Below are 19316 nucleotides of genomic sequence, written 5' to 3'. Positions count from 1 at the left end.
GATCACTTTATCTGTTGACATTACCAAATTAGGTCAGGATTTTTTTTTTTTTCATGGGGAAAGCCGAATGTACAAGGTAAACAGAGTGCTGAGAGTCACAGAAACTTAAACAGAAAGTTACCCCGGGGGTGGGGGGGTGTGTTGATTTAGTAAATAAGATAATGAGTTTTCTCTTGTTGGCTCGGGATGACAGGAAAGTCTTCTAGCCCAGGACTGGTTTGGCAGGTGGTGGTGGTGGTGGGCTCATGCGCCGTTCCCACCTTCATGTTTGAAGTTCTCCTTGATTTCATAATGGTGTCATAATTATTTTGAGACGGGGCGTTTCCTCACAGTCTTCGGCATGTACGTTCACTTTTTTGGTATAAAAACCCCATAATGGTTCCCAGGTGCCGATAATTCTTAAGAATTGCAGCCAATTTTATTCTTTTTGAAGATCTTGAATATCTTTAATTTTTGAATATTTTTATGACTCTTTTAATCTTTGATATGGATTCTACGTGTTGTCTTTGAGGTCTAGTCAACAAGGGGTTCCAACAAGTCAAGTTGTTACAGGTGGTTTTCCACATTCCATATACTGTAGACAAGTTTATCCAGTTGTGGTTCAAGAATTGGGAATCCTAAAACAAAGGTGGTTCTGTAGGGTAGTTGAACCTTTTTTGGTGTGACTCGAGGGTTTCCACAGGTCAATAGAACCTAAAAAATGATTGGCTCCTAACTTTTTGATGGGCCACCAAAAAATTTTATTAGTTCCTGGAGCTGTTGTAACCTATAGCGCTAAGTCGGTCAAACATAGACAAGAAGACCATATCATGTACTATGGTTAATGGTGGTTTGTTTGTTTTTTATAGGTCCCCTTATTTTTCTTATGAGACGGACCAAGAGAGCGAATCAAAATAGAGTCCCTCAAGGTGAAAGTCGATTTCCTGACGGCGCCTTTTGGCCTGAAAAAGCCTGTGCTGAAAGAGGCGGCAGCAGTGTTGGCTGCAGTTCCAGGTTCAGGGAAACTGAAATCCGTCAACGTGGATCGCCACAAAGGTCGTTACTCTGAAAACATGGACAACGAGTCCCAATATTCTGGGTACTCATATAAATCCGGGCAGTCCCGGAGCTCACGTAAACACAGGTAAGTCCATAGCTTCTCATTGGGAGCATAAAGTTTCCTATATTACACTTGTCTTGAGGGTGTGTGTGTGTTTTTGTTTGTTGAGAGGCAATGGCCTTCATTTTTGGACTGGCCTACATCCCAAGTCATGACTCTTTGAAATGTGGGCCTAAAAGTTGGTGTATAGGGAGCTACCTTCCAAAAAGTGGCACCAGCTTTCCCTTTTCCAACTAGGGTGACTAAACTTCATACCTTTTCCCAGAATTCCTTGGATGGTATATGGATTGAAACTCTCCCTACACTAATACGGTGGTCTCTTCAATGAGACAAAGTCCCCTCATGGCCAAGAAAATAACCACTACTACAAGGTGATTCGCTGCCAACAACTAAGCCTCTGTAGGGACTGCATGAAATATGCAGTCCCAATAACTGGCCCATGTAAAGAGGGCTTAAAGGGATTAAAAACTTGACACAACAGAATAGCCCCGCCGTTCGGTTATAATCCCGTTTTTTGCCGGTATGCAAATGAATTCTGCGGGCCCCAGCGCTCAAACAGCACTGGGGGCATCCCCAATGCTGCGAGAGAACTCTCCAACGCCGCCTCCATCGTCTTCAGGAACGGGGTCTTCATGCTTCTTCTTCCGAGGGTTGGCTTCAAACTTCTAGGCCTAGGGCACAGCCGACTGCGCATGCCTGCCGGCCACAAGAAAATGTCCGCTTATACAGTATTAAAGCCAACCCCTGAAAGAAGACTCGTGAAGACCCCGTTCCTGAAGAAGATGGAGGCAGCGCTGGAAAATTCTCTCGCTGCATTGGTGATACCCCCAGTGCTGCAAGAGAACTCCTTTGCATTCCGGAAAAAAAAAACTGGGTTTTAACCGAATGGCGGGGTGGAGAAGACATCTAAAGGTAGGAGAAGAATAGCCTTTCTTAAATCTATTCTGTCGTGTCAATGAAAAAAAAAAAAGGTTTTTAATGGTAGGATCCCTTTAAGTATACACAGGACAGCCAGAACCTTTGAGGGGCAAAATAAACTAGGGAAAAAATGGATTATATACATGGAAAGGGTACCAAAAAAACCTTCACATTCGTGCCCTCTAGTATTTCTGGTGTTCCCCAGTATTCAGGAAGTGTTTAGTTTTCCCACAGTGCCCCTATAGGAAAAGTGAAGCATTACAATACATCTCACTAAAATCAATGAGTTGCCCATGTAATATATGGACTCTCTGGGTCCTCCAAGGTCTTTTTGTAGATGTTGTTGTTTTGGCCTGTAAATGTGTAAATCCTCCCCTGATATCCTGAATTAAAGGGTAATTAAAAATGGATTTCTTACTCCAGACGACCCTTATAAACGTTTTATGTTAACTATTTTGTGGGGTTTTTTTATGTAATATTTTTTAAATTTTTTAAAAAAATCTTTTATGTATTTTTCATTTTCTAGAGATCGAAGGGAAAGACATCGATCTAAAAGCCGAGATGGCAGTAGCCGGGGAGATAAGTCGGTCACGATTCAAGCTCCTGGAGAGCCTTTATTAGACAATGAATCCACAAGAGGAGAAGAGAGGGTAAGATTTCCCCCCCCCCCCCCCCCCCCTTTTAACGGCGCTCACATCTCAGTACATTTTCCATTTTTGCTTTCCTCTTGTCTGCCGCAGAGCATTGTCCTGTGACGGCGGTGCACAGTCACGTTGCTTCCATCATGGGATTTTCCATTTTCGATGGCAAACATCCACTTAACCCATTGACTTCCAGCTTAGATTATTCTGCAGTGTAGCCAAATTTTTATAAATGCCCATCGCCATGCAGAGCATCGCACCCACCCCGCCACCCGCGCCTGACAGCCCCCGTGGCTAATTATTTTCCATGAGTGTCGGCGGTGGTAATTAGCAGAAGGGTTTATTGATTTTTTTTTTTTTTTTTTTTTTTTTTCTGCCATTTATCTGCTCCCAGTCACCGTCCTAAAAGCTGTCACACCGCAGGGTTAATATTAACAGGCGGCTGGGTGTGTAAGAGAGATGTGCCCCGGACCTGTACATCTCTGGCCGGTTGCCAGGCAGAGTTAATGAGCTGATCCAGAGTCGCATCTCGGTGCACAGGGTAATTGTCAGGATTTTACTATTGGGCCGCGGTGATGTCATTGTTTCTTGGTCGTGTCAAGGGCAGGAAGAAACAATGTGCTAAAGCCATGAGCCCCGCTGTGGGAACTACATTATCCGGCCCCTTTGTACAAATTTACTCGTCTGAGCTCCATTACATTTTGATTTGTAAAAGGACAAATTAAGGCCGGACTAATGAGTGCGGCTAATCAGCTTCTCCTGCTGAAGGGGGCGCTGCAGACAGCTTGTCAGCTGATACCTGTGATCATCATGGATCTGAATATTACTTGTATAGGAGGAAGAGTTAGAAAATGTAACCTATGAATTACGTTACTATTTGGTCACTGTATGGTGGTGTTATGTAAGCCCTAGGTGGCGGTATTTTCTGCAGTATATAGCTTTTGGAGGTAGCAGCACTATATCATGTTATATAGAAGTATTATTTAGGTATACTACTGTGTAGTGGCTATACCTAGAGCTTTATATTAATGACTTATGCTTGGGATAGGCCTTCCATATTATAGCAAGGCTTAACATACCAAACCCTACATACTCACCTGGGATCCAGTAGAGTCTCCGTTTTGGTCTCCAGTCTTCCTGACCTTTGGCCCTTGCGTCAACCAATCGGTTACTGAGAAGTGAGTCGGTGTTCAAACAGAGCGTCACAGCCCAGCCACTCATTGGCTGGCTTGTTCATTCACAGACAGACCGTAAACAAAGTTTGGGGACCCAAATGGAGACTTCAGAGATGGGCGGGTTCGTCAGTAACCATCAGGAGTAAAGATGGAGAAGAATGGTGCTCATCCGTCGCTATAGGTCTGAAAAGCCCAATTGCATACGTGATATGATGGCCACTGTCAGCCTGAGCATGTTGTTTATCTTAATCTGTTCAGCTATTCCAAAGATATAAGCCCTGTTGACATAGTTAGGGCCTAGTAACAAAGTGGGCGGTATAGAGGGGCAAACCTCTTAAGATTCCATTTTTGTTTTGGGTTCGGATGGCTCAGGTCTCGTTTCTGGTTGAACAAGTTTGGATAGAACCGAAGTAAAATTATTATACTCTGGGGTCTCTTCGGAGAGAGAATAAGTAGAGGCCTAGGGGAGGTGTAAAAAAAACAAAACAAAATCAAAAACCTTTATACTCTCCTTCACTCACCTCTTTGAGCCTCCTTGTGGTATTCAGCGCTCTCTCTCGGTCTTTGTGGTGTCATGTGCCCAGGGCCTGTGATCGGGCCTCAGTGGTCACAGAGGCATGCCCATGTGTCACATGGTGTCCCAATCATAGGCCTCCCCAGTGACCCCGGGCCCATGATGCCACCTGGAGAGCCCCAGACACCATGAGTAGTCTCAAAGGAAGTAACATAAGGTTAGAATTTTTTTATTTTTATTTTTTTAACAATCTCGGTACTTCCGTCTATTATACTCTGGGGTCGGAAGACACTGCATGTCACGGCGGGCAAGACATTGCTCCATATTTAGTGGGCGATAACTCTGTATGACATACAACATACAGAGATGCCACCCCCAGAGAACCCACAGTGTTACCTCCCGCTTTGCTAGTATACCCCAATTTGCATAAATACTAAAAAGGCATATATCTTTGGAATAGCTGAATAGATATGGCTAAAACAAAAACACCAAAATACTCCAAATGATGTATTTGGGCTTTTCAGACCATGAAAATATCTCCAGCCCATTGACTAAAAATGGGCTGTCACGGTAAATGAGTGTTTTCCAATTTTGATCTTTCAACTTTTTGCTTTGAAATTTTTTTAGATGTTACAACTTTAAAGTTGCGCGTTTCACAGCCCGGGGTCAGGTATATGTTTATAAGGTATAACTAAGGCGTAGACTAAGGACTGGAGCCAGGGAAGGTGTGAATCGTTCCACCAAGCTCTCTCCACAATGAAATCACTCTCTTATGTAACCGGCCGCCCTTCCAGGTGACAGGATTCGACTTGTTCCCTCACATTCGGTTATGAGAACTTCAATTGTTTCAAATTCTCGTAAAGATGCAGATCTGTAAAGACAGAATATAAATCTAACGTACAGAGAACTTCAAAACTGGAAATTAGAAATGGTCGAAAAATTTTGTAAAAATTTTTGCAAAAATTTTATCTAACCAGTCCTGTTTTTGTTTTTTTTTTCCCCTTATGGACAGGATGACAATTGGGGGGAAACCACAACTGTTGTCACCGGGACTTCCGAGCACAGCATATCCCACGATGACATCACACGTATTACTAAGGACATGGAGGACAGTGCCAACCTGGACTGCTCCCGGCACTTTGGGGTCATCATCGGTGGAGCTTTAGCACTCATCTCGTTCCTGACCCCTATAGCCTTTATGCTTTTGCCCAAAATTTTACCGTGGGATCTGGAAAATTGTGGTACGCCTTGCGAGGGTCTGTTTATCTCAGTGGCCTTCAAACTCCTCATCCTTCTGGTCGGCAGCTGGGCACTCTTCTTCCGTCGCCCAAAAGCTTTCTTCCCTCGGGTTTTCGTCTTCCGGGCTCTGATCATGGTCCTCATCTTCTTGCTGGTGGTGTCCTACTGGCTTTTTTATGCAGTCCGTATCTTGACAACGGCGGAGAGGAACTACCAAGGGATAGTACAGTATGCCGTGTCACTTGTGGATGCTCTTCTCTTTGTTCACTACTTGGCTGTTGTCTTGCTGGAACTGAGACAACTCCAACCTCAGTTCACCATCAAGGTCGTCAGGTCCACGGATGGTGCCAGCAGACATTACAACGTTGGCCACCTAAGGTAAGTCGATGACCTAAAACTAATTCTAGTTTACGAAAGCTCCTAAAAAGTTAGGAAATGTCCATTACGTCTGCTGTTTAAAGGGCAACTCTATTAAGGAGCCACTTTTGGCCCATTTTACTACGTAAGTGCTCAAGCCTACGATTATGACCCCTTTAATCTTCTGTCTGCCACCATAAAATGTTTGTTTGCTTGAAAACGATCCATTAGAAATGAAATTTGCTTTGGTCATGCTCGGTGACGATCGTCAGCCATGCTTGACCGGAAGCAAAATGCCGGCCAGTCAATGCCTTGAGGTTTACGGGCGATGACTGAATCTTAATACTGAAAATTGACTGGCCGTTTTATGGAATGATCTAGAGTATTCTATGGAAACCTTTGTGATGACATCACCAAAGCTTATATTTGTTGTCGTAAAGGATGAAATGGATGAGATTGTGTTTGCTTTTCGTGTTGCCGTTTGTATCGGTAGCGTTAGTAACTGTCGGGAGAATTTTTACAAGCTATGAAAAGGCAGTAATGTGAAATAAATAAACAGTAGTAAACTGGGAAACGAGAAGAATGTGAATGAACCTGAAAGTAACGCTCTCATCGGGGGCAGGGAATTCGATTTTCAAGAAGTTGATTTTTCTTTAGCTGAACGTTTTTTGAAAATTTTTGATTATATTGCAAAAAAAAAAAAAAAAAATCAATTGTAGTTCCGACATGATGGTTTTTCCATTGTAACATGGGAAATGCACCCCTCCACCCAAAACAGTTTACATAACTCATCAGCCTTGTCATTCTGGGGCTCTTCTAGGTCTATTGAAATTTTTGAAACTTGGCTGCCGAGCTATAGAACTAAAGAATTTTAACAAAAATTCGAACCTCACAAAAATAATCTTAAAATTGGTAGCAAATTAGTTTGGCCCAATGGCTAACAGTGAATAGAGAGGGCCCCACAGTAGTGGTCAAAGTGGGCCTTCCCTTTTTCTATGACCCTTGGGTCAGTTCACCACTCAAGGAACGGGAAGGTTCAGCACAGGTTCACACGATCTAGAAGCAAAGTGAATGAGACCAAGTAGGAATATTTTATGTCCTAGGTTAAACCCCCAGATCCAAAGGTGTAGCATAGTGCCCCTGGACCCCAGTAAAAAATTGGAATTAGGTTCCCTAACTGTAGTGTATTGTTTATAGTGTACTAATCCATTCCTATTGGGTAGAAACACTGTACGGGCCCACCGAGGTTCCTGGGCCTGGATTCAACCACCCCTTCTAGTTATGCCCCTGCCCAGATCTTTTTAAGAAGTCCTCTGTACTACCAGGTAGGGGAAACTAACCTTAAAGGTCGTTTTCATCTCTCAAGATTGATGACCTATCCTGTAGACAGTCCAGACCTAGAGTTGAGGGATCGTGTTCGGGAAAGATCAGATCTCGATCAGCGATTGAGCAAATTCCACGATTGGGATTGGCTGGAAAATGATTGAAAATTGGATTTAAAAAAAAAACGATCCTGAAATCTCAAGATCGGCTCAACCCTATCCAGACCTCTAGCCATGTGACATCACATTCATCAGCTCCATGGCCTATTTGTGGTTTTGCCCCATTCAAATGGATAGGACTAAGTTCCAATACCAAGTACAGTTGTTGTACAATGTATGGTGCTGTGTTTGGTTTTCAGTCACATGACTGCAGTGCTCCTTGAACAGCTGATGGGTGGGAGTTCCGGATGTTCTCTGATCAATAAGCTATCCAAGAATGGGTCCTCAATTTTAGAGGGTCAGACAACACTTTTTAGCTGCTCAAGGACCTCAGGCATCACCACCTGGCCCCAATAACAGTCCTGTTGGGTCTGGTGGCCAAAGCGTAATTTTTTGCTTTGATAATGTATGCCTATTAGATGTCCCCAACAAACACTAATCCATACGGGTACTGGTCAACTCCTAGAAAAGACTAGGCTCTACCAATAAAAAGTATATTGCATGTGAAGGTTTATATCAATGGACACCATGGGTGCCTGATCTCATAATGGGGAGGTGGTAATGGCAACCCTTGATATTTTCAAGGATTGCCATCGGTTTCCCCTCAGATAAGTTTGATCTATAGCTTTTAGTCCACAATTCCCTTCCCTCATGTAAGTGTTTTTGTGAATTTGATGTGATGGCCCAGTCACTATGACTATCCCATTTGGGTTGGTGCATTTCCCATTAAAGTGGAAGCCATATTTGTTCCGCACTGGTTTTTTCTGTAATGTGTTTCGCTTTTCCTCATTGGTTCCCATGACCCTTCCGTATTTTCCTTGTGTCTCCTTTTTTCTCCTCCTTCCCTTCACGAATTTTTTTTTATTTTTGGCACCTGGTCCTACCCTGTCTTGTTTTCCTCTCACAGTATCCAACGAGTTGCTGTATGGATTTTGGAAAATTATTATCACGACTTCCCTGTCTACAACCCTGCTCTCCTGAACCTGCCAAAATCCATCTTGTCCAAGAAAATGTCTGGCTTCAAGGTCTACTCCCTCGAGGGTGAGATGTTGCTTTCCCCCTTAGAATTTCCTGATCTTCTTCTCCTCCTCAATGTCTTGACCCGATGTCCTCTAACCTGTGCTATATGATCTCGTGTCACCATTGACTTTGTCGTTTGCAGTCTGTAAGAACTTGTCTTGAGCAACTTTTTGAGATTTTTTTTTTGTGAACATAACTGTGTTGCATATATACTTTTCAAAAACATGCTGATGTTCCTGCCAACACGATATTGGCTATTTCCGGTTTCGATGAAGTCTGAAGGTGCCCATATACATGTTAAGTTAGCCGAGCTCACTCACTTGCATTGATGCCCGATGTTGGGGTGAAGGACCTATTGGGCATGTTGAATTTCTGCATACCCCAATGCTTAGTCCTCACTGGAGATAAGCTACTGAAAAAGGAGTCTGGCGGCGCCTAACTCTTTCCTAATTGTCAAGAACAAAGTTAACTGTGGCTTGAGCTGACCGTGTATGTCTGTGGGGAAGTTGGGAACAATAGCTGACCATCTAATACTCATTTCACCATCACCCATTGAAGGGATATGCTCATCTTTGTTCTATAGATATTGGGTGAGTTGGCTTAGTTTGACTATTCTTTGAAGGACTCTACCACTTGATCCAACCAGCACAATATGCAGTGGGCAAATCGAGCCCTTCGGAGACTGGTTGGATCAAGTGGATCGAGTCCTTCAAAGGAAAGTCAAAATAAGTAATACTGTAATCAAATGGATCATGTGGATCTGAAATAGTCCAATGGAGCCTCAAAATGTAACCCATTAGTTTGGGAGTGCACTTATTGGAACCTGTCAATCTTGTGTATATGACTCAATACATGGCATGACCTCAAGGTAAACTATGGCCTCTAACTCTATGAGAGATCAGACTGCTTAGTCCAAGTTCATATTCTGATTTAGCTAATTTCTTGGATTTTTTATGACTGTGTTCAATTCTATTCTGGCCAGGCGCCATATATTCTAGTGTCTAGACAGTCTGAGGTGGACACAACTCGCAACAATTTGCATGGGTACTGGGTGTGACAACCCTATAGCCTAGTGGGTGGGGAGTAGCTACCCTCGACGGTAGAAAAATGGTTTCAGATAGACTTTTTTTGTATGCCGATATTTTGTAGAAATTGTTACTCAGTGTACAGGACTGTGACAATCCTATATGCCATGTTCCTATGCCTAATGGAAAATAAAGGTGACTTGGATACGAGATGAAGGCCTAGGTGCCCATCAAATGAGATGATGGCAGTTCTCGCCATGAAGGTAGTCCATTGAATTATATCCCACCATATTCAAAGTAGGTTCAGCGTCTGCCATGGATAGGCCAGGAGGAGAGGCAGGGGCCGGAGGGGTAACAGACCTGGCGAACCCCCGCAGGCGCTCAGAGGCGGGGGGCGACTCATCCGAGAGAGCCCGCCGCCGCCCTTTTTACGGGTTGTGGTGGTAGGTATGGTGGCAGATTCAGGAGGCCCAGGCCACAGGGGCAAATTTCAACAGATCCAGCAGTATAGCAAAATGCAGGAGACAGTCAGTACAGAGTGGGACGGAGGACCCCAGTATCTTGCCCGGTTGCCAGGAGGAACAGCAGAGGCACACAACAAGCGCTGGAAGGGGATGGGTGGCAAGGAGATGTAGAAGACACCACTATGTAGCAAATATAAGGAGGCAGCAGGGAGTCCAGTCATACACAAATAACAGTCCGCCAATAAATTGTCAGGAGGAACTAGCTGAGGACTCCAATGCAAACAGTCTGAAAACACCAACTCGGACTGGGTACACCACTATGAGGTGATAAGGATGCAGGACCAGGCAGAGGGGCTGAAAAGATGGCTCCTAGCCAGGGAGGCACTCACCCAGCGATGCAGCCGCAGGGACCAGGAGGACCCAGCCAGGATAGCGGACAGGGCTCCAGGAGAAGCAGGAGGCCACCGCAGCCGCATCAACCGGAAGAGGAGAGGAAAGAAGATGGCCGGCAGCCTCGGGGATAGAAGCAGGCCGTAATCTTCACCGGCGCGGCAGGAGCGCAGCTTCGGGGACCTACGACCAATGGGCCAGGACAGGAGTTAAATATTACTCGCTGGAGGGGCCCAGGACACCAGGGAACAGGGTAAAAGCAGGAGGATGAAGTCTGCTCGGGACTGAGCTCATACATCGTGTGACCGTCCAGCTTTGCGCGCTAGGCACGCCCCTATCCCACCATTTTAATCTCCAACTTGGTTACCACAAAGTCCTTGTTCCTATACATTTGGACTTCCTTTGCGTCTTTGCTCCAGTGTAGTAGTGACGTTCTGGAAGTAAGAAGCAACAGAGGTTGATATGTTAGAATATGGCCCTTGTGGTGACCAAATTGGGCAAGATTTAATTCATTGACCACCTTTCATGGTGATAGACGTCATCGTCTAATCTAATGGGTGGCTAGGTGTCCAATGAACCTTTATTTTCTTAAGCCCTAGGAACTTAGCATGAAGGATTGTCTCAGATCTATAGAGCCTCTAACAATTTCTATAAAAATCTTGTCTTACAAAAAGTCTTTCCGATCCTTTTTCTACCAAAGAGGGTAACTCCCCCCACCCACTTTTTTTTCCGTGACCTCTATAACTGTCTACAATAGTACATGAAGTAATAAATCCTTTGGCCTTCTCCATTGAATAGCTGTTGGGAGGGGGCTTCTCTTTTATTATAGAGGTTTCAGAATTCCACCTCCTGAAATCCCGGCCCCTTTAGGGCAACTGTGAGTTGAATATCAAACCGTGAATTTCTGAAACTTCAAAGCTTGCCTGTCACATGCGTTGAGGCCTCATTAAGTTTCTATGCTGACTTGAAATATAGGTTGACACTTCAGGCCGACTTTTTTTTTTTTTTTTTTTTTTTTATAGATCAAGTTTTTGTTAACTCCTTCAAGGATTGTAATGTGAGTCTTACGAACTTCACCATCAGAGTCGTAATAAAACCACCAAAAAATACCATGAACTTGATGGTCAAGAATGAGCCCAAATGTCAAGCTGGTAGAAAATAAACTCAAAAATTTGTTGGAGACTCTTCTCCAAAATTTGCCCTATAGGGGTCTTCAGTATGGATTTATCTCGCCTTAAGTAGCGAATATCTAATGAAATTACAATATTGTGGGCCCTGAATAGTGACCACCGTAGAAGCCCTTTATACATTTTTGGCCGTGCAAACATTTTCACCATGGTAAACTTAAATCTTTTTGAGAAGATCAGACAAGTCCAGCTTTGGATTTGTGAATCCTCACCATAGTTTTGTAATCGGCCTCCTTGGTGTATCCACCTAAAATCTACTGAGACATATGAAGTACAATGGGGTCTCATGTATCAAACCGAATCCTCACCCCCTCAGTGAGACTTGAAGAATGGTTGGTTTTCTTGAAAGTGTTAGTGGTTCAGCTGTCCAGTTCCTTATCCCATAAGACATCCCATTAGTTCGACCTTCACAAAAATTTGAGGATCTGCAGTTTGATGGAGCCTTCAAAAACCTTGTGGATCAGAAATGTACGAGGTACTCGATCAGCTAACCTCCCGGTGCTAGGTGGAGGAAGGTGACCCGTCATGGCTTGTCTTGTATAATTGGCAATTAAGCAGGTATATTTCTTGAAAGTCTTTCAAAAAGTTCAGTGGATCAAAGACATTGTTAATGGTGACTTAAACCTGTCTAATAGCCTTATGTTTGGACTACATACAAGGTTCTCCATCTCTGGTCTCGTTCTTTCCATCAAATCTTTCCTCCCTTTTCCAAAATGTTTGGGTTATGGCTGACATCCATTTTTCTTTTTTTTTTTTAAATATATATAGAAAATTCTACTAACAACTCAACAGGACAGTCCCGGGCGGTGATTGCTGCTGCCGCCAGGAGGAGAGACAACAGCCACAATGAGTATTATTATGAAGAGGCCGAACACGAGCGACGAGTGAGGAAAAGGAAAGCCAGGTAACTCCACCACCACACTATGGTGCTTCCCATCCGTTGATTTGGGTCACCTTAGCCATGATGTCCTATGTAGTCCTAACTATAACCACCTTGCCCCTGTTTAGAGGGATGATAGATTGTACTATAGCCTGCAGCCACTAACCATATCCTACAAGACCTCACACCCTAACGGCCTGAAATTAGGTGGTCACACAGGATGTATTTGGAGATTCGTTTTGGGTTTGGACGAAATGACTCTCTGGTTAGTTTTGGTCTGAATTTTTTTATCCGCATACAACTGTTAGTGAAATTTATTATACTGTGGGGTATCTTCAGACCCCAGAGTATATAAAAGATAGAGGCCCAGGGGAGGTATAAAAAACATTCATGTCCTTCCTTCACTTCTTTTGGGCCTCCTCGTGGCTTCCAGTGGTCTCCGTTGGTCCTCTTTTAGCCTCTTACCGCCTACTAGGTATTGTCACGTGACCAGGGTCACCACTAAGGTCTATGATTAGGCCTCAGCGGTCACCTTGGGCATGCCAAGCGTCATGAAGGGGAGTATAATTTTTATTTTTTATTTTTCTTCACTCCTCCCCTGTGCCTCCATCTATTATAATCTGGGGTTGGAAGATGCTTCCAATTCCAGAAGTTTCATGTTTGGACGAACATGAAATCTTTGAAAGTAAGGGTCGAATCTGGTTCAAGCCAAACCAGTTCATTCATCTCAAATTACTTATCACTGCTAGAAGGGGCACCACTGCCCTCATGGCCTGGGAACGCAGAGCCCCTGATCTCACCTTTGGTATCGGTTACATTACCTAGTTTATTAATTGATCAGTGGTTTTCATGACATCTTATGGTGGTGTTATTGGGGCGCTGTATGGCATGGTTACCAAAATAACCATATTGGTTAGTGATGACCTGGTTGGAAAAGGGACATTGGTACCCGACAGGGCTCTGATAACCTTCCAGTTGCCTATTTGAGGATTTGGCTACATTTAAAGGACATCACTATTTTGATGCTACACCTCATGAGTGGTCCTACGACAGCCATGCCATATTGACAGGGATGCATCTAGCATTTTTGCTTCTCAAGTTAAAAAGTGAAATGGTGCCCCCTTCTCTTGGAAAGAAAGCCAGAATAGACCTATAGTAACTACTTTTTATATGGAAGCTGTATGGGGTCCCTTCCTACCCCCATAAAATACACAACACAGGGCCACTGGTTCCTGTGTAGTGGCCGGACAGTGGTACTGCAGAGATGGAGTGAGAAGATGTTTTTAAAGAGACTGATGCGTAGTGGGGACCTCAGCTAACACTTGACTACAGTGCTGCCCTCACCTCAAGTGGTTCCGCATGAGGCAAGAGTCTCATCTCTCCTCATAGTAGGTTTGGTATAAGTGAATTATATTTGGAATGAATTTTAATTGGCTTCTATACAAAATCCTCATTTTACCCCGGATGGAGCTTCTGTGACTGGTTATAATCTAGTTCACACCTTTTTAGATCAGTGAAGATTTATGTTAAGCTTGTCTGTGATACTCTGCTCTCCCCTCGGTGAAACATATACGTCGTGCACCAGATTGGTGTTGACTTGAGGACCTGCACTGACCTGCCGCTTCATCTGTCATCACCTGCCTCTTAATGATAATCTCGGCATGGATAGAAGTCATTCTCACTTACAATAATTGCAAAGCTCTGGAATTTAGGATAATTCTTGTCAAAAATTTTCACCTCTTTGGCTTACCAGTAAAACTGATTGGGACAGGTGTCTTCGGAGAGGTCAACGATGATGGTTATAGATGCCGACAAATTCCATCTTGCCTATTTTGGAGCCATATTAACTTCATTTATGATGAAGTTTCTGCTGACTTTGGGGGGGGGGGGGGGGACAAGACTGATGTGGACCAAGAAGAAAGATGTGGGATTCCAGTGTCAGACTGACCCACCAGAGAATGCTCATTTTCTAACATGGTTGACCTTTCCCTCCTAGGTTGGTGGTTGCCGTAGAGGAAGCTTTCACTCATATCAAGAGGCTGCAGGAAGAAGACCAGAAGAACCCACGTGAGATCATGGACCCTAGAGAAGCTGCTCAGGCTATCTTTGCTTCAATGGCTAGAGCTATGCAGAAGTATCTTCGGACGACGAAACAGCAGCCTTACCACACCATGGAGAGCATCCTACAACACCTAGAGTTCTGCATAACCCACGACATGACTCCAAAGGTTAGTGGGTGACTTTTAATGACCGATCATGTCTGTGGGACTTGGGTCTTTCTTTTGATGATGATGATGAGGTTAGTGGCACCATCATGGGACCTTGGTTCCAAAGTTTCTTGTATACCAGATCTCAAAGAACCTCTTGCTGTTGGATTGTGTGACAAATGTAGAATTTAATTAGGGATTGACTGGTAGATAAAATATTTCTACATTAGGGTTAGTTTGGGTCAAATTAAAATGCTCAACCACTGATCTCATTCTGACCTTTCTCTGGTTCCTTGGAGTCGCTACTTCCTGTTCTCTTTCTATACAGTACACATGACCACTTGGCCAATCACTGGCCATGAGGTTGGCCCATCTCATCCAGTGATTGACATGTTCTTTGTTACAAAAGCGTTCAAAACATGGGGAGAATTTGTGGACCTACAAAATACTTCAACTTGGGTTAGATCATTAATTTATGAGAGGAGATACTTTAAAGGGATCCTATCATTAAAACTCAATTTTTTTTTCTGTCTACCATGTAGGAATAGCCTTAAGAAAGGCTATTGTTCTCCTACCTTTAAATGACTTCTCCGCGCCGCCGTTCGGTATATAATCCAGTTTTAATCGGTATGCAAATGAGTTCTCTCACAGCACTGGGGGCAGGCCCCAATGCTCAAACAGCACTGGGGGTGTCCCCAATGCTGTGAGAGAACTCTCCAGCACAGCCTTTATCTTCTTCAGGAAATGGTCATCTTCGCGTCTTCTTCCAGCAGTGGCTTCAAACTTCTAGGCCTCGGGCCTAGGGCAAAGCCAACTGCGCATGCTCGCTGGCCACAAGAAACTGGCCGCTTATACAGTATTGTAAGCAGCCATTTTCTTGTGACTAGCAGGCATACGCAGTCTGCTGCCCGAGGACTAGAAATTTGAAGCCACTGCTAGAAGAAGACGCGTAGAAGACCTGTTCCTGAAGAAGATGGAGGCTGTACTGGAGAGTTCTATCGCAGCATTGGGGACGCCCCCAGTGCTGTGAGAGAACTCATTTGCATACCAACAAAAACTGGATTATATACCGAACGGCGGTGCGGAGAAGACAAATAAAGGTGGGAGAAGAATAGCCTTTCTTAAGGCTATTCCTACGTTGTAGGCATAAAAAATTGAGTTTTAATGATAGGATCCCTTTAAAGGGATTGTCCATCGGGTAAAAAAATTTTTTACAGAAGTTTCCGAATGTATTAAAGACCATACCCTCCTCACAATCCCCCACTGATCTCGGTCAGATGCTTGCTGGTTCTTACTACTTGGGCTGTTACGGCAAACAGGAAATGACCACTCAACCAATCTCTAACTTAAACTAAGATTGGCTGAGTGTTTTGTTTCAAAAAAGCTCATGGAGTGGAGAGCAATAGTGGACTTGGACTGCGTTGAAACGGGAACAGCTGTGGGAGGGGGAAAAAAAATCATGCGAACCCATTAAAAGTATCTCTTGGCTCATAACCCAATGATCTGACCCAACTTGAGGTCCTTGTTGGACATCTTGGCGTTGGAAAAACTAGAGTTGTCCAAAGTTGCAGTTGAATAATTTTTAATATTTCTAACAATTATTGCCCTTCTTTTTCTGGACTGTTGCCATTCCTAGACACCAGAGGGTATGCGAGCTGGGAAAAAAAAATCTCCTCTCCCTGGCCCAGCGATGAGTATTTTTGAATAGAGTTGACAAGTTAATCTTCAGTCTTCGGAGCGGTTTCCTATTGGGGGTCTGGTGGTAGTGTTACCGGATGCCGCTCTATTTACTCCTGATATGACCTGTGAAACGTTTCCCGCAGAGGTGTTAAGCTTGTGTAGGACAACTTGTTAAACTCTGGCTTAAACCCAGTCCCTATTTAGCTGTAAATTTTCCACGTGTAATCGGATCTATTTTCGTTCCCCTTTAAGATACAACCATGCCCCCTAGTGCTCGCTAGTCTGAACTACAACACAAGTGCCTTCCTCCTGTAGGATGACAAAGCTATTGGTTTCACACAGACGGGCTTTTACTGTACCTCGCGCTCACATTTTATTAAATATTCACGTCCTTCATACATATTTAATGGCCGGCTCTCTGCAGAAGTCTTTGTCAAACGCTGAGCAGATGTGCGGATCGCACCCCGAAGCCTTTAATAAAAGACCGTGAAAAGCTCGGAGACCTTTTAAAACAACCGTTCCTCAGATAGTAAACACTTAGCTTATGTTTCAGCCGACAGGTTATGGCGGAGTTACTGCCCTGAATTTTTTTTTTTCTTTCCACTGAATATTTAATGCCTCTTCTTGGCTCGCGTTTGGTCGTCTTCAGTCTACAAGCCCCAGTGGGCTCTCGTGGTTAGGCCTTGTCCAACAAGTGGTCTACCTGTTTCCCGATCGCTGCATTTTTTTTTTTTCTATTGGGTTAACAAAGTTGTGAAAAACAAAGAAGAATTTAAATTTTTTTTTTTTTTTTTTTTTACAAAAATTGGATTTGCCAGAGCTCGATGAGCCTCGTTGAGGCTTTGAGCAAGGTTCACATGGAAAGTGAGGATGGTTGTGCGGTAATCCTTTCCTTTCACTTCTGTTTTTGACCAATGGACCAGATTTGAGGACAAAAAGGATTATTTTTATGGCCATTGGAATAGATGATCTTCATGAATGCTCATTGCCACACCATGGACCAATAATTTTTGCATCCAACAATGGACTATCGCATGTCAATATGGTTTTACACCCATGCACGAAATCTCAGTTCCAAGTCTACGTATACCGGCTTCATACGAACGTCAAGCAGATGTTGACCAATTTGACCCTAAAAGCCAAGTGCTAACCATTATACCCTGAGCTTCTCTCCTAATGGCTCCAACCTACCTGTTTAACTTTTTCCAACCCTGTTATCGCCAATTCAATAGATAGCTGATGGGTGGGGGTCTCAACACTGTGACCACACGATAGACCATTACTGGAACATGTTTCCACACATAAATGGAACGGCAGGTTGTGAAAATTGGTGCTTCATCCTCTTTCGGGACTACTAATGGCAGTACATCATGTGACTGTCTCCAGTAGTCCCAGTGAAGATCTACTGCTGCTCCATTCATACTTGGAGAAGAGTACCTGCTTCACATGAGTGGTGGAGGCCTCTATGGGTAGGAGATAACTTGACGAATAGGTCCAATGCTTTTTGAATAGGATATGCAACCAGTTTTTGAGGTTCTCAAACGCAAGCCTGTGAATAGAGATGGTGGACGAGGTCCATCCTAGATGGTTGGTGGATCTGAATTAAAAAATGGTCTTCATGCGTTTTCAATGATAAAGTTTTCGTTATGTGCCACCGTTTCTTTTTGTAGAAGTCCATAAGGCTTAGCTCTGATCTTTTTTCATTTTACACATCTTTTGTTTTGTTTTCTCAACAGGCTTTTCTCGAGAGGTACTTGGGTCCAGGACCAACCATCCAATATCATAAAGACCGCTGGCTGGCTAAACAGTGGACTTTGGTCAGCGAGGAACCAGTAACCAATGGATTGAAAGATGGAGTTGTGTTTGTTCTAAAGCGTCAAGATTTCAGCTTGGTGGTCAGCACTAAAAAGATACCCTTCTTTAAGCTCTCGGAAGAATTTGTAGACCCCAAATCACATAAATTTGTAATGAGGCTTCAGTCAGAGACCTCAGTTTGAATTTTGTGGACCTTCACCCAGATGGAAGGGGATACAAAGGAAAGATGGCCACAACTTTTGTACATCTCTGGTCATCTTTCTTCCTTTGGTGGCTTTCTACAAACTCTTACGTTGACTTTTTTACAAAAACCTCAACATGCCTTCCTTGGGTATGCACCAAACAGGAACTACTGGTAACTTTAATTCTGTTATTGCCCATCACAATATAAGGACCTTTGTGGAATCTCATTACTTCCATTTTATGAAGGGAATTAGACCCCAATCTTCCAGCTACCAGGGTGCTCCATGACTCTCACCTTAGAGCCGGTGCGTCTGTCTGGTTCATAAGCATTATTTTTCTTCTGTCCATCTTGGCAATAATTGAGATCTACTACTGTTTGCATCAGAGGAGACTTCAGGAACAAGACCTGCTCTGGAGTTTTTTCGGGACCTCATTATAACCATCACCACCAGCCAAGGCCATAAACGGATACAAATGTTTGGTGCCAAAAACAAAGGGCTATCAGTTGATGCTTTTTCTACCCTCTGAATTTCCTGGTGCTGTCCTCACATGGTCCTCCAACTTTTTGAAATACTGTGTTACAGAAGATACTTTGACCCCCAACAATGTGGGTTTATCCCACGTAATGTTCCTCCATAACTTTGCAAGCTTCAAAAAGACCGATGTGATGTGACGATTGGCAAAAAATGTTTTCTCGTTGACACAAATGTTTTTTTTTTTAATAAGTCCAGGCAGGTTTGCTTAAAAAAACCACTAAACTGTGGCACTGTCTTTAGTTTTTGTTTTTTTTCAAAAAATTTCTAATTTGTACAAAATAGAAACTTCAAATCTGTAAATTTACTCGTCCATATCTAGGCAGGATTTCAACTTTTTATTATTTACAGAAATGTTATTGCCATTGTGGTTTTGAGATGTAAATTCACCTTCATAGTATGTCATACACGTCTCCAACATTTTTTTTGTTTCTGCAATTTACCTGTTAAATTTTTTTTCGCACCAATTTTTTTTTTTTTTTCAAATTTTATGGGTGCCAACCAGGAA

At 43.5% G+C, this 19316-nt stretch overlaps 1 protein-coding gene across 1 annotated transcript in view; it reads left to right on the top strand.

Moving 5' to 3' along the window:
* Positions 1–18971, top strand: part of VANGL2 (VANGL planar cell polarity protein 2) — a 29649-nt gene extending 10678 nt beyond the window's left edge. The window contains exons 2-8 of the mRNA XM_075283241.1: positions 849–1123; positions 2544–2667; positions 5360–5964; positions 8332–8465; positions 12279–12414; positions 14387–14618; positions 18014–18971. Of these exons, the coding sequence (XP_075139342.1) occupies positions 1053–1123; positions 2544–2667; positions 5360–5964; positions 8332–8465; positions 12279–12414; positions 14387–14618; positions 18014–18274 (1563 nt within the window). The 5' untranslated portion in view covers positions 849–1052 and the 3' untranslated portion in view covers positions 18275–18971. The remainder of the gene's footprint in view (positions 1–848; positions 1124–2543; positions 2668–5359; positions 5965–8331; positions 8466–12278; positions 12415–14386; positions 14619–18013) is intronic.
* Positions 18972–19316: the final 345 nt, after the last annotated feature.

Source organism: Leptodactylus fuscus, chromosome 7, assembly GCF_031893055.1.
Source record: "Leptodactylus fuscus isolate aLepFus1 chromosome 7, aLepFus1.hap2, whole genome shotgun sequence".
Lineage (NCBI taxonomy): Eukaryota > Metazoa > Chordata > Amphibia > Anura > Leptodactylidae > Leptodactylus > Leptodactylus fuscus.
This window is presented reverse-complemented; position numbering and strand designations above follow the sequence as displayed.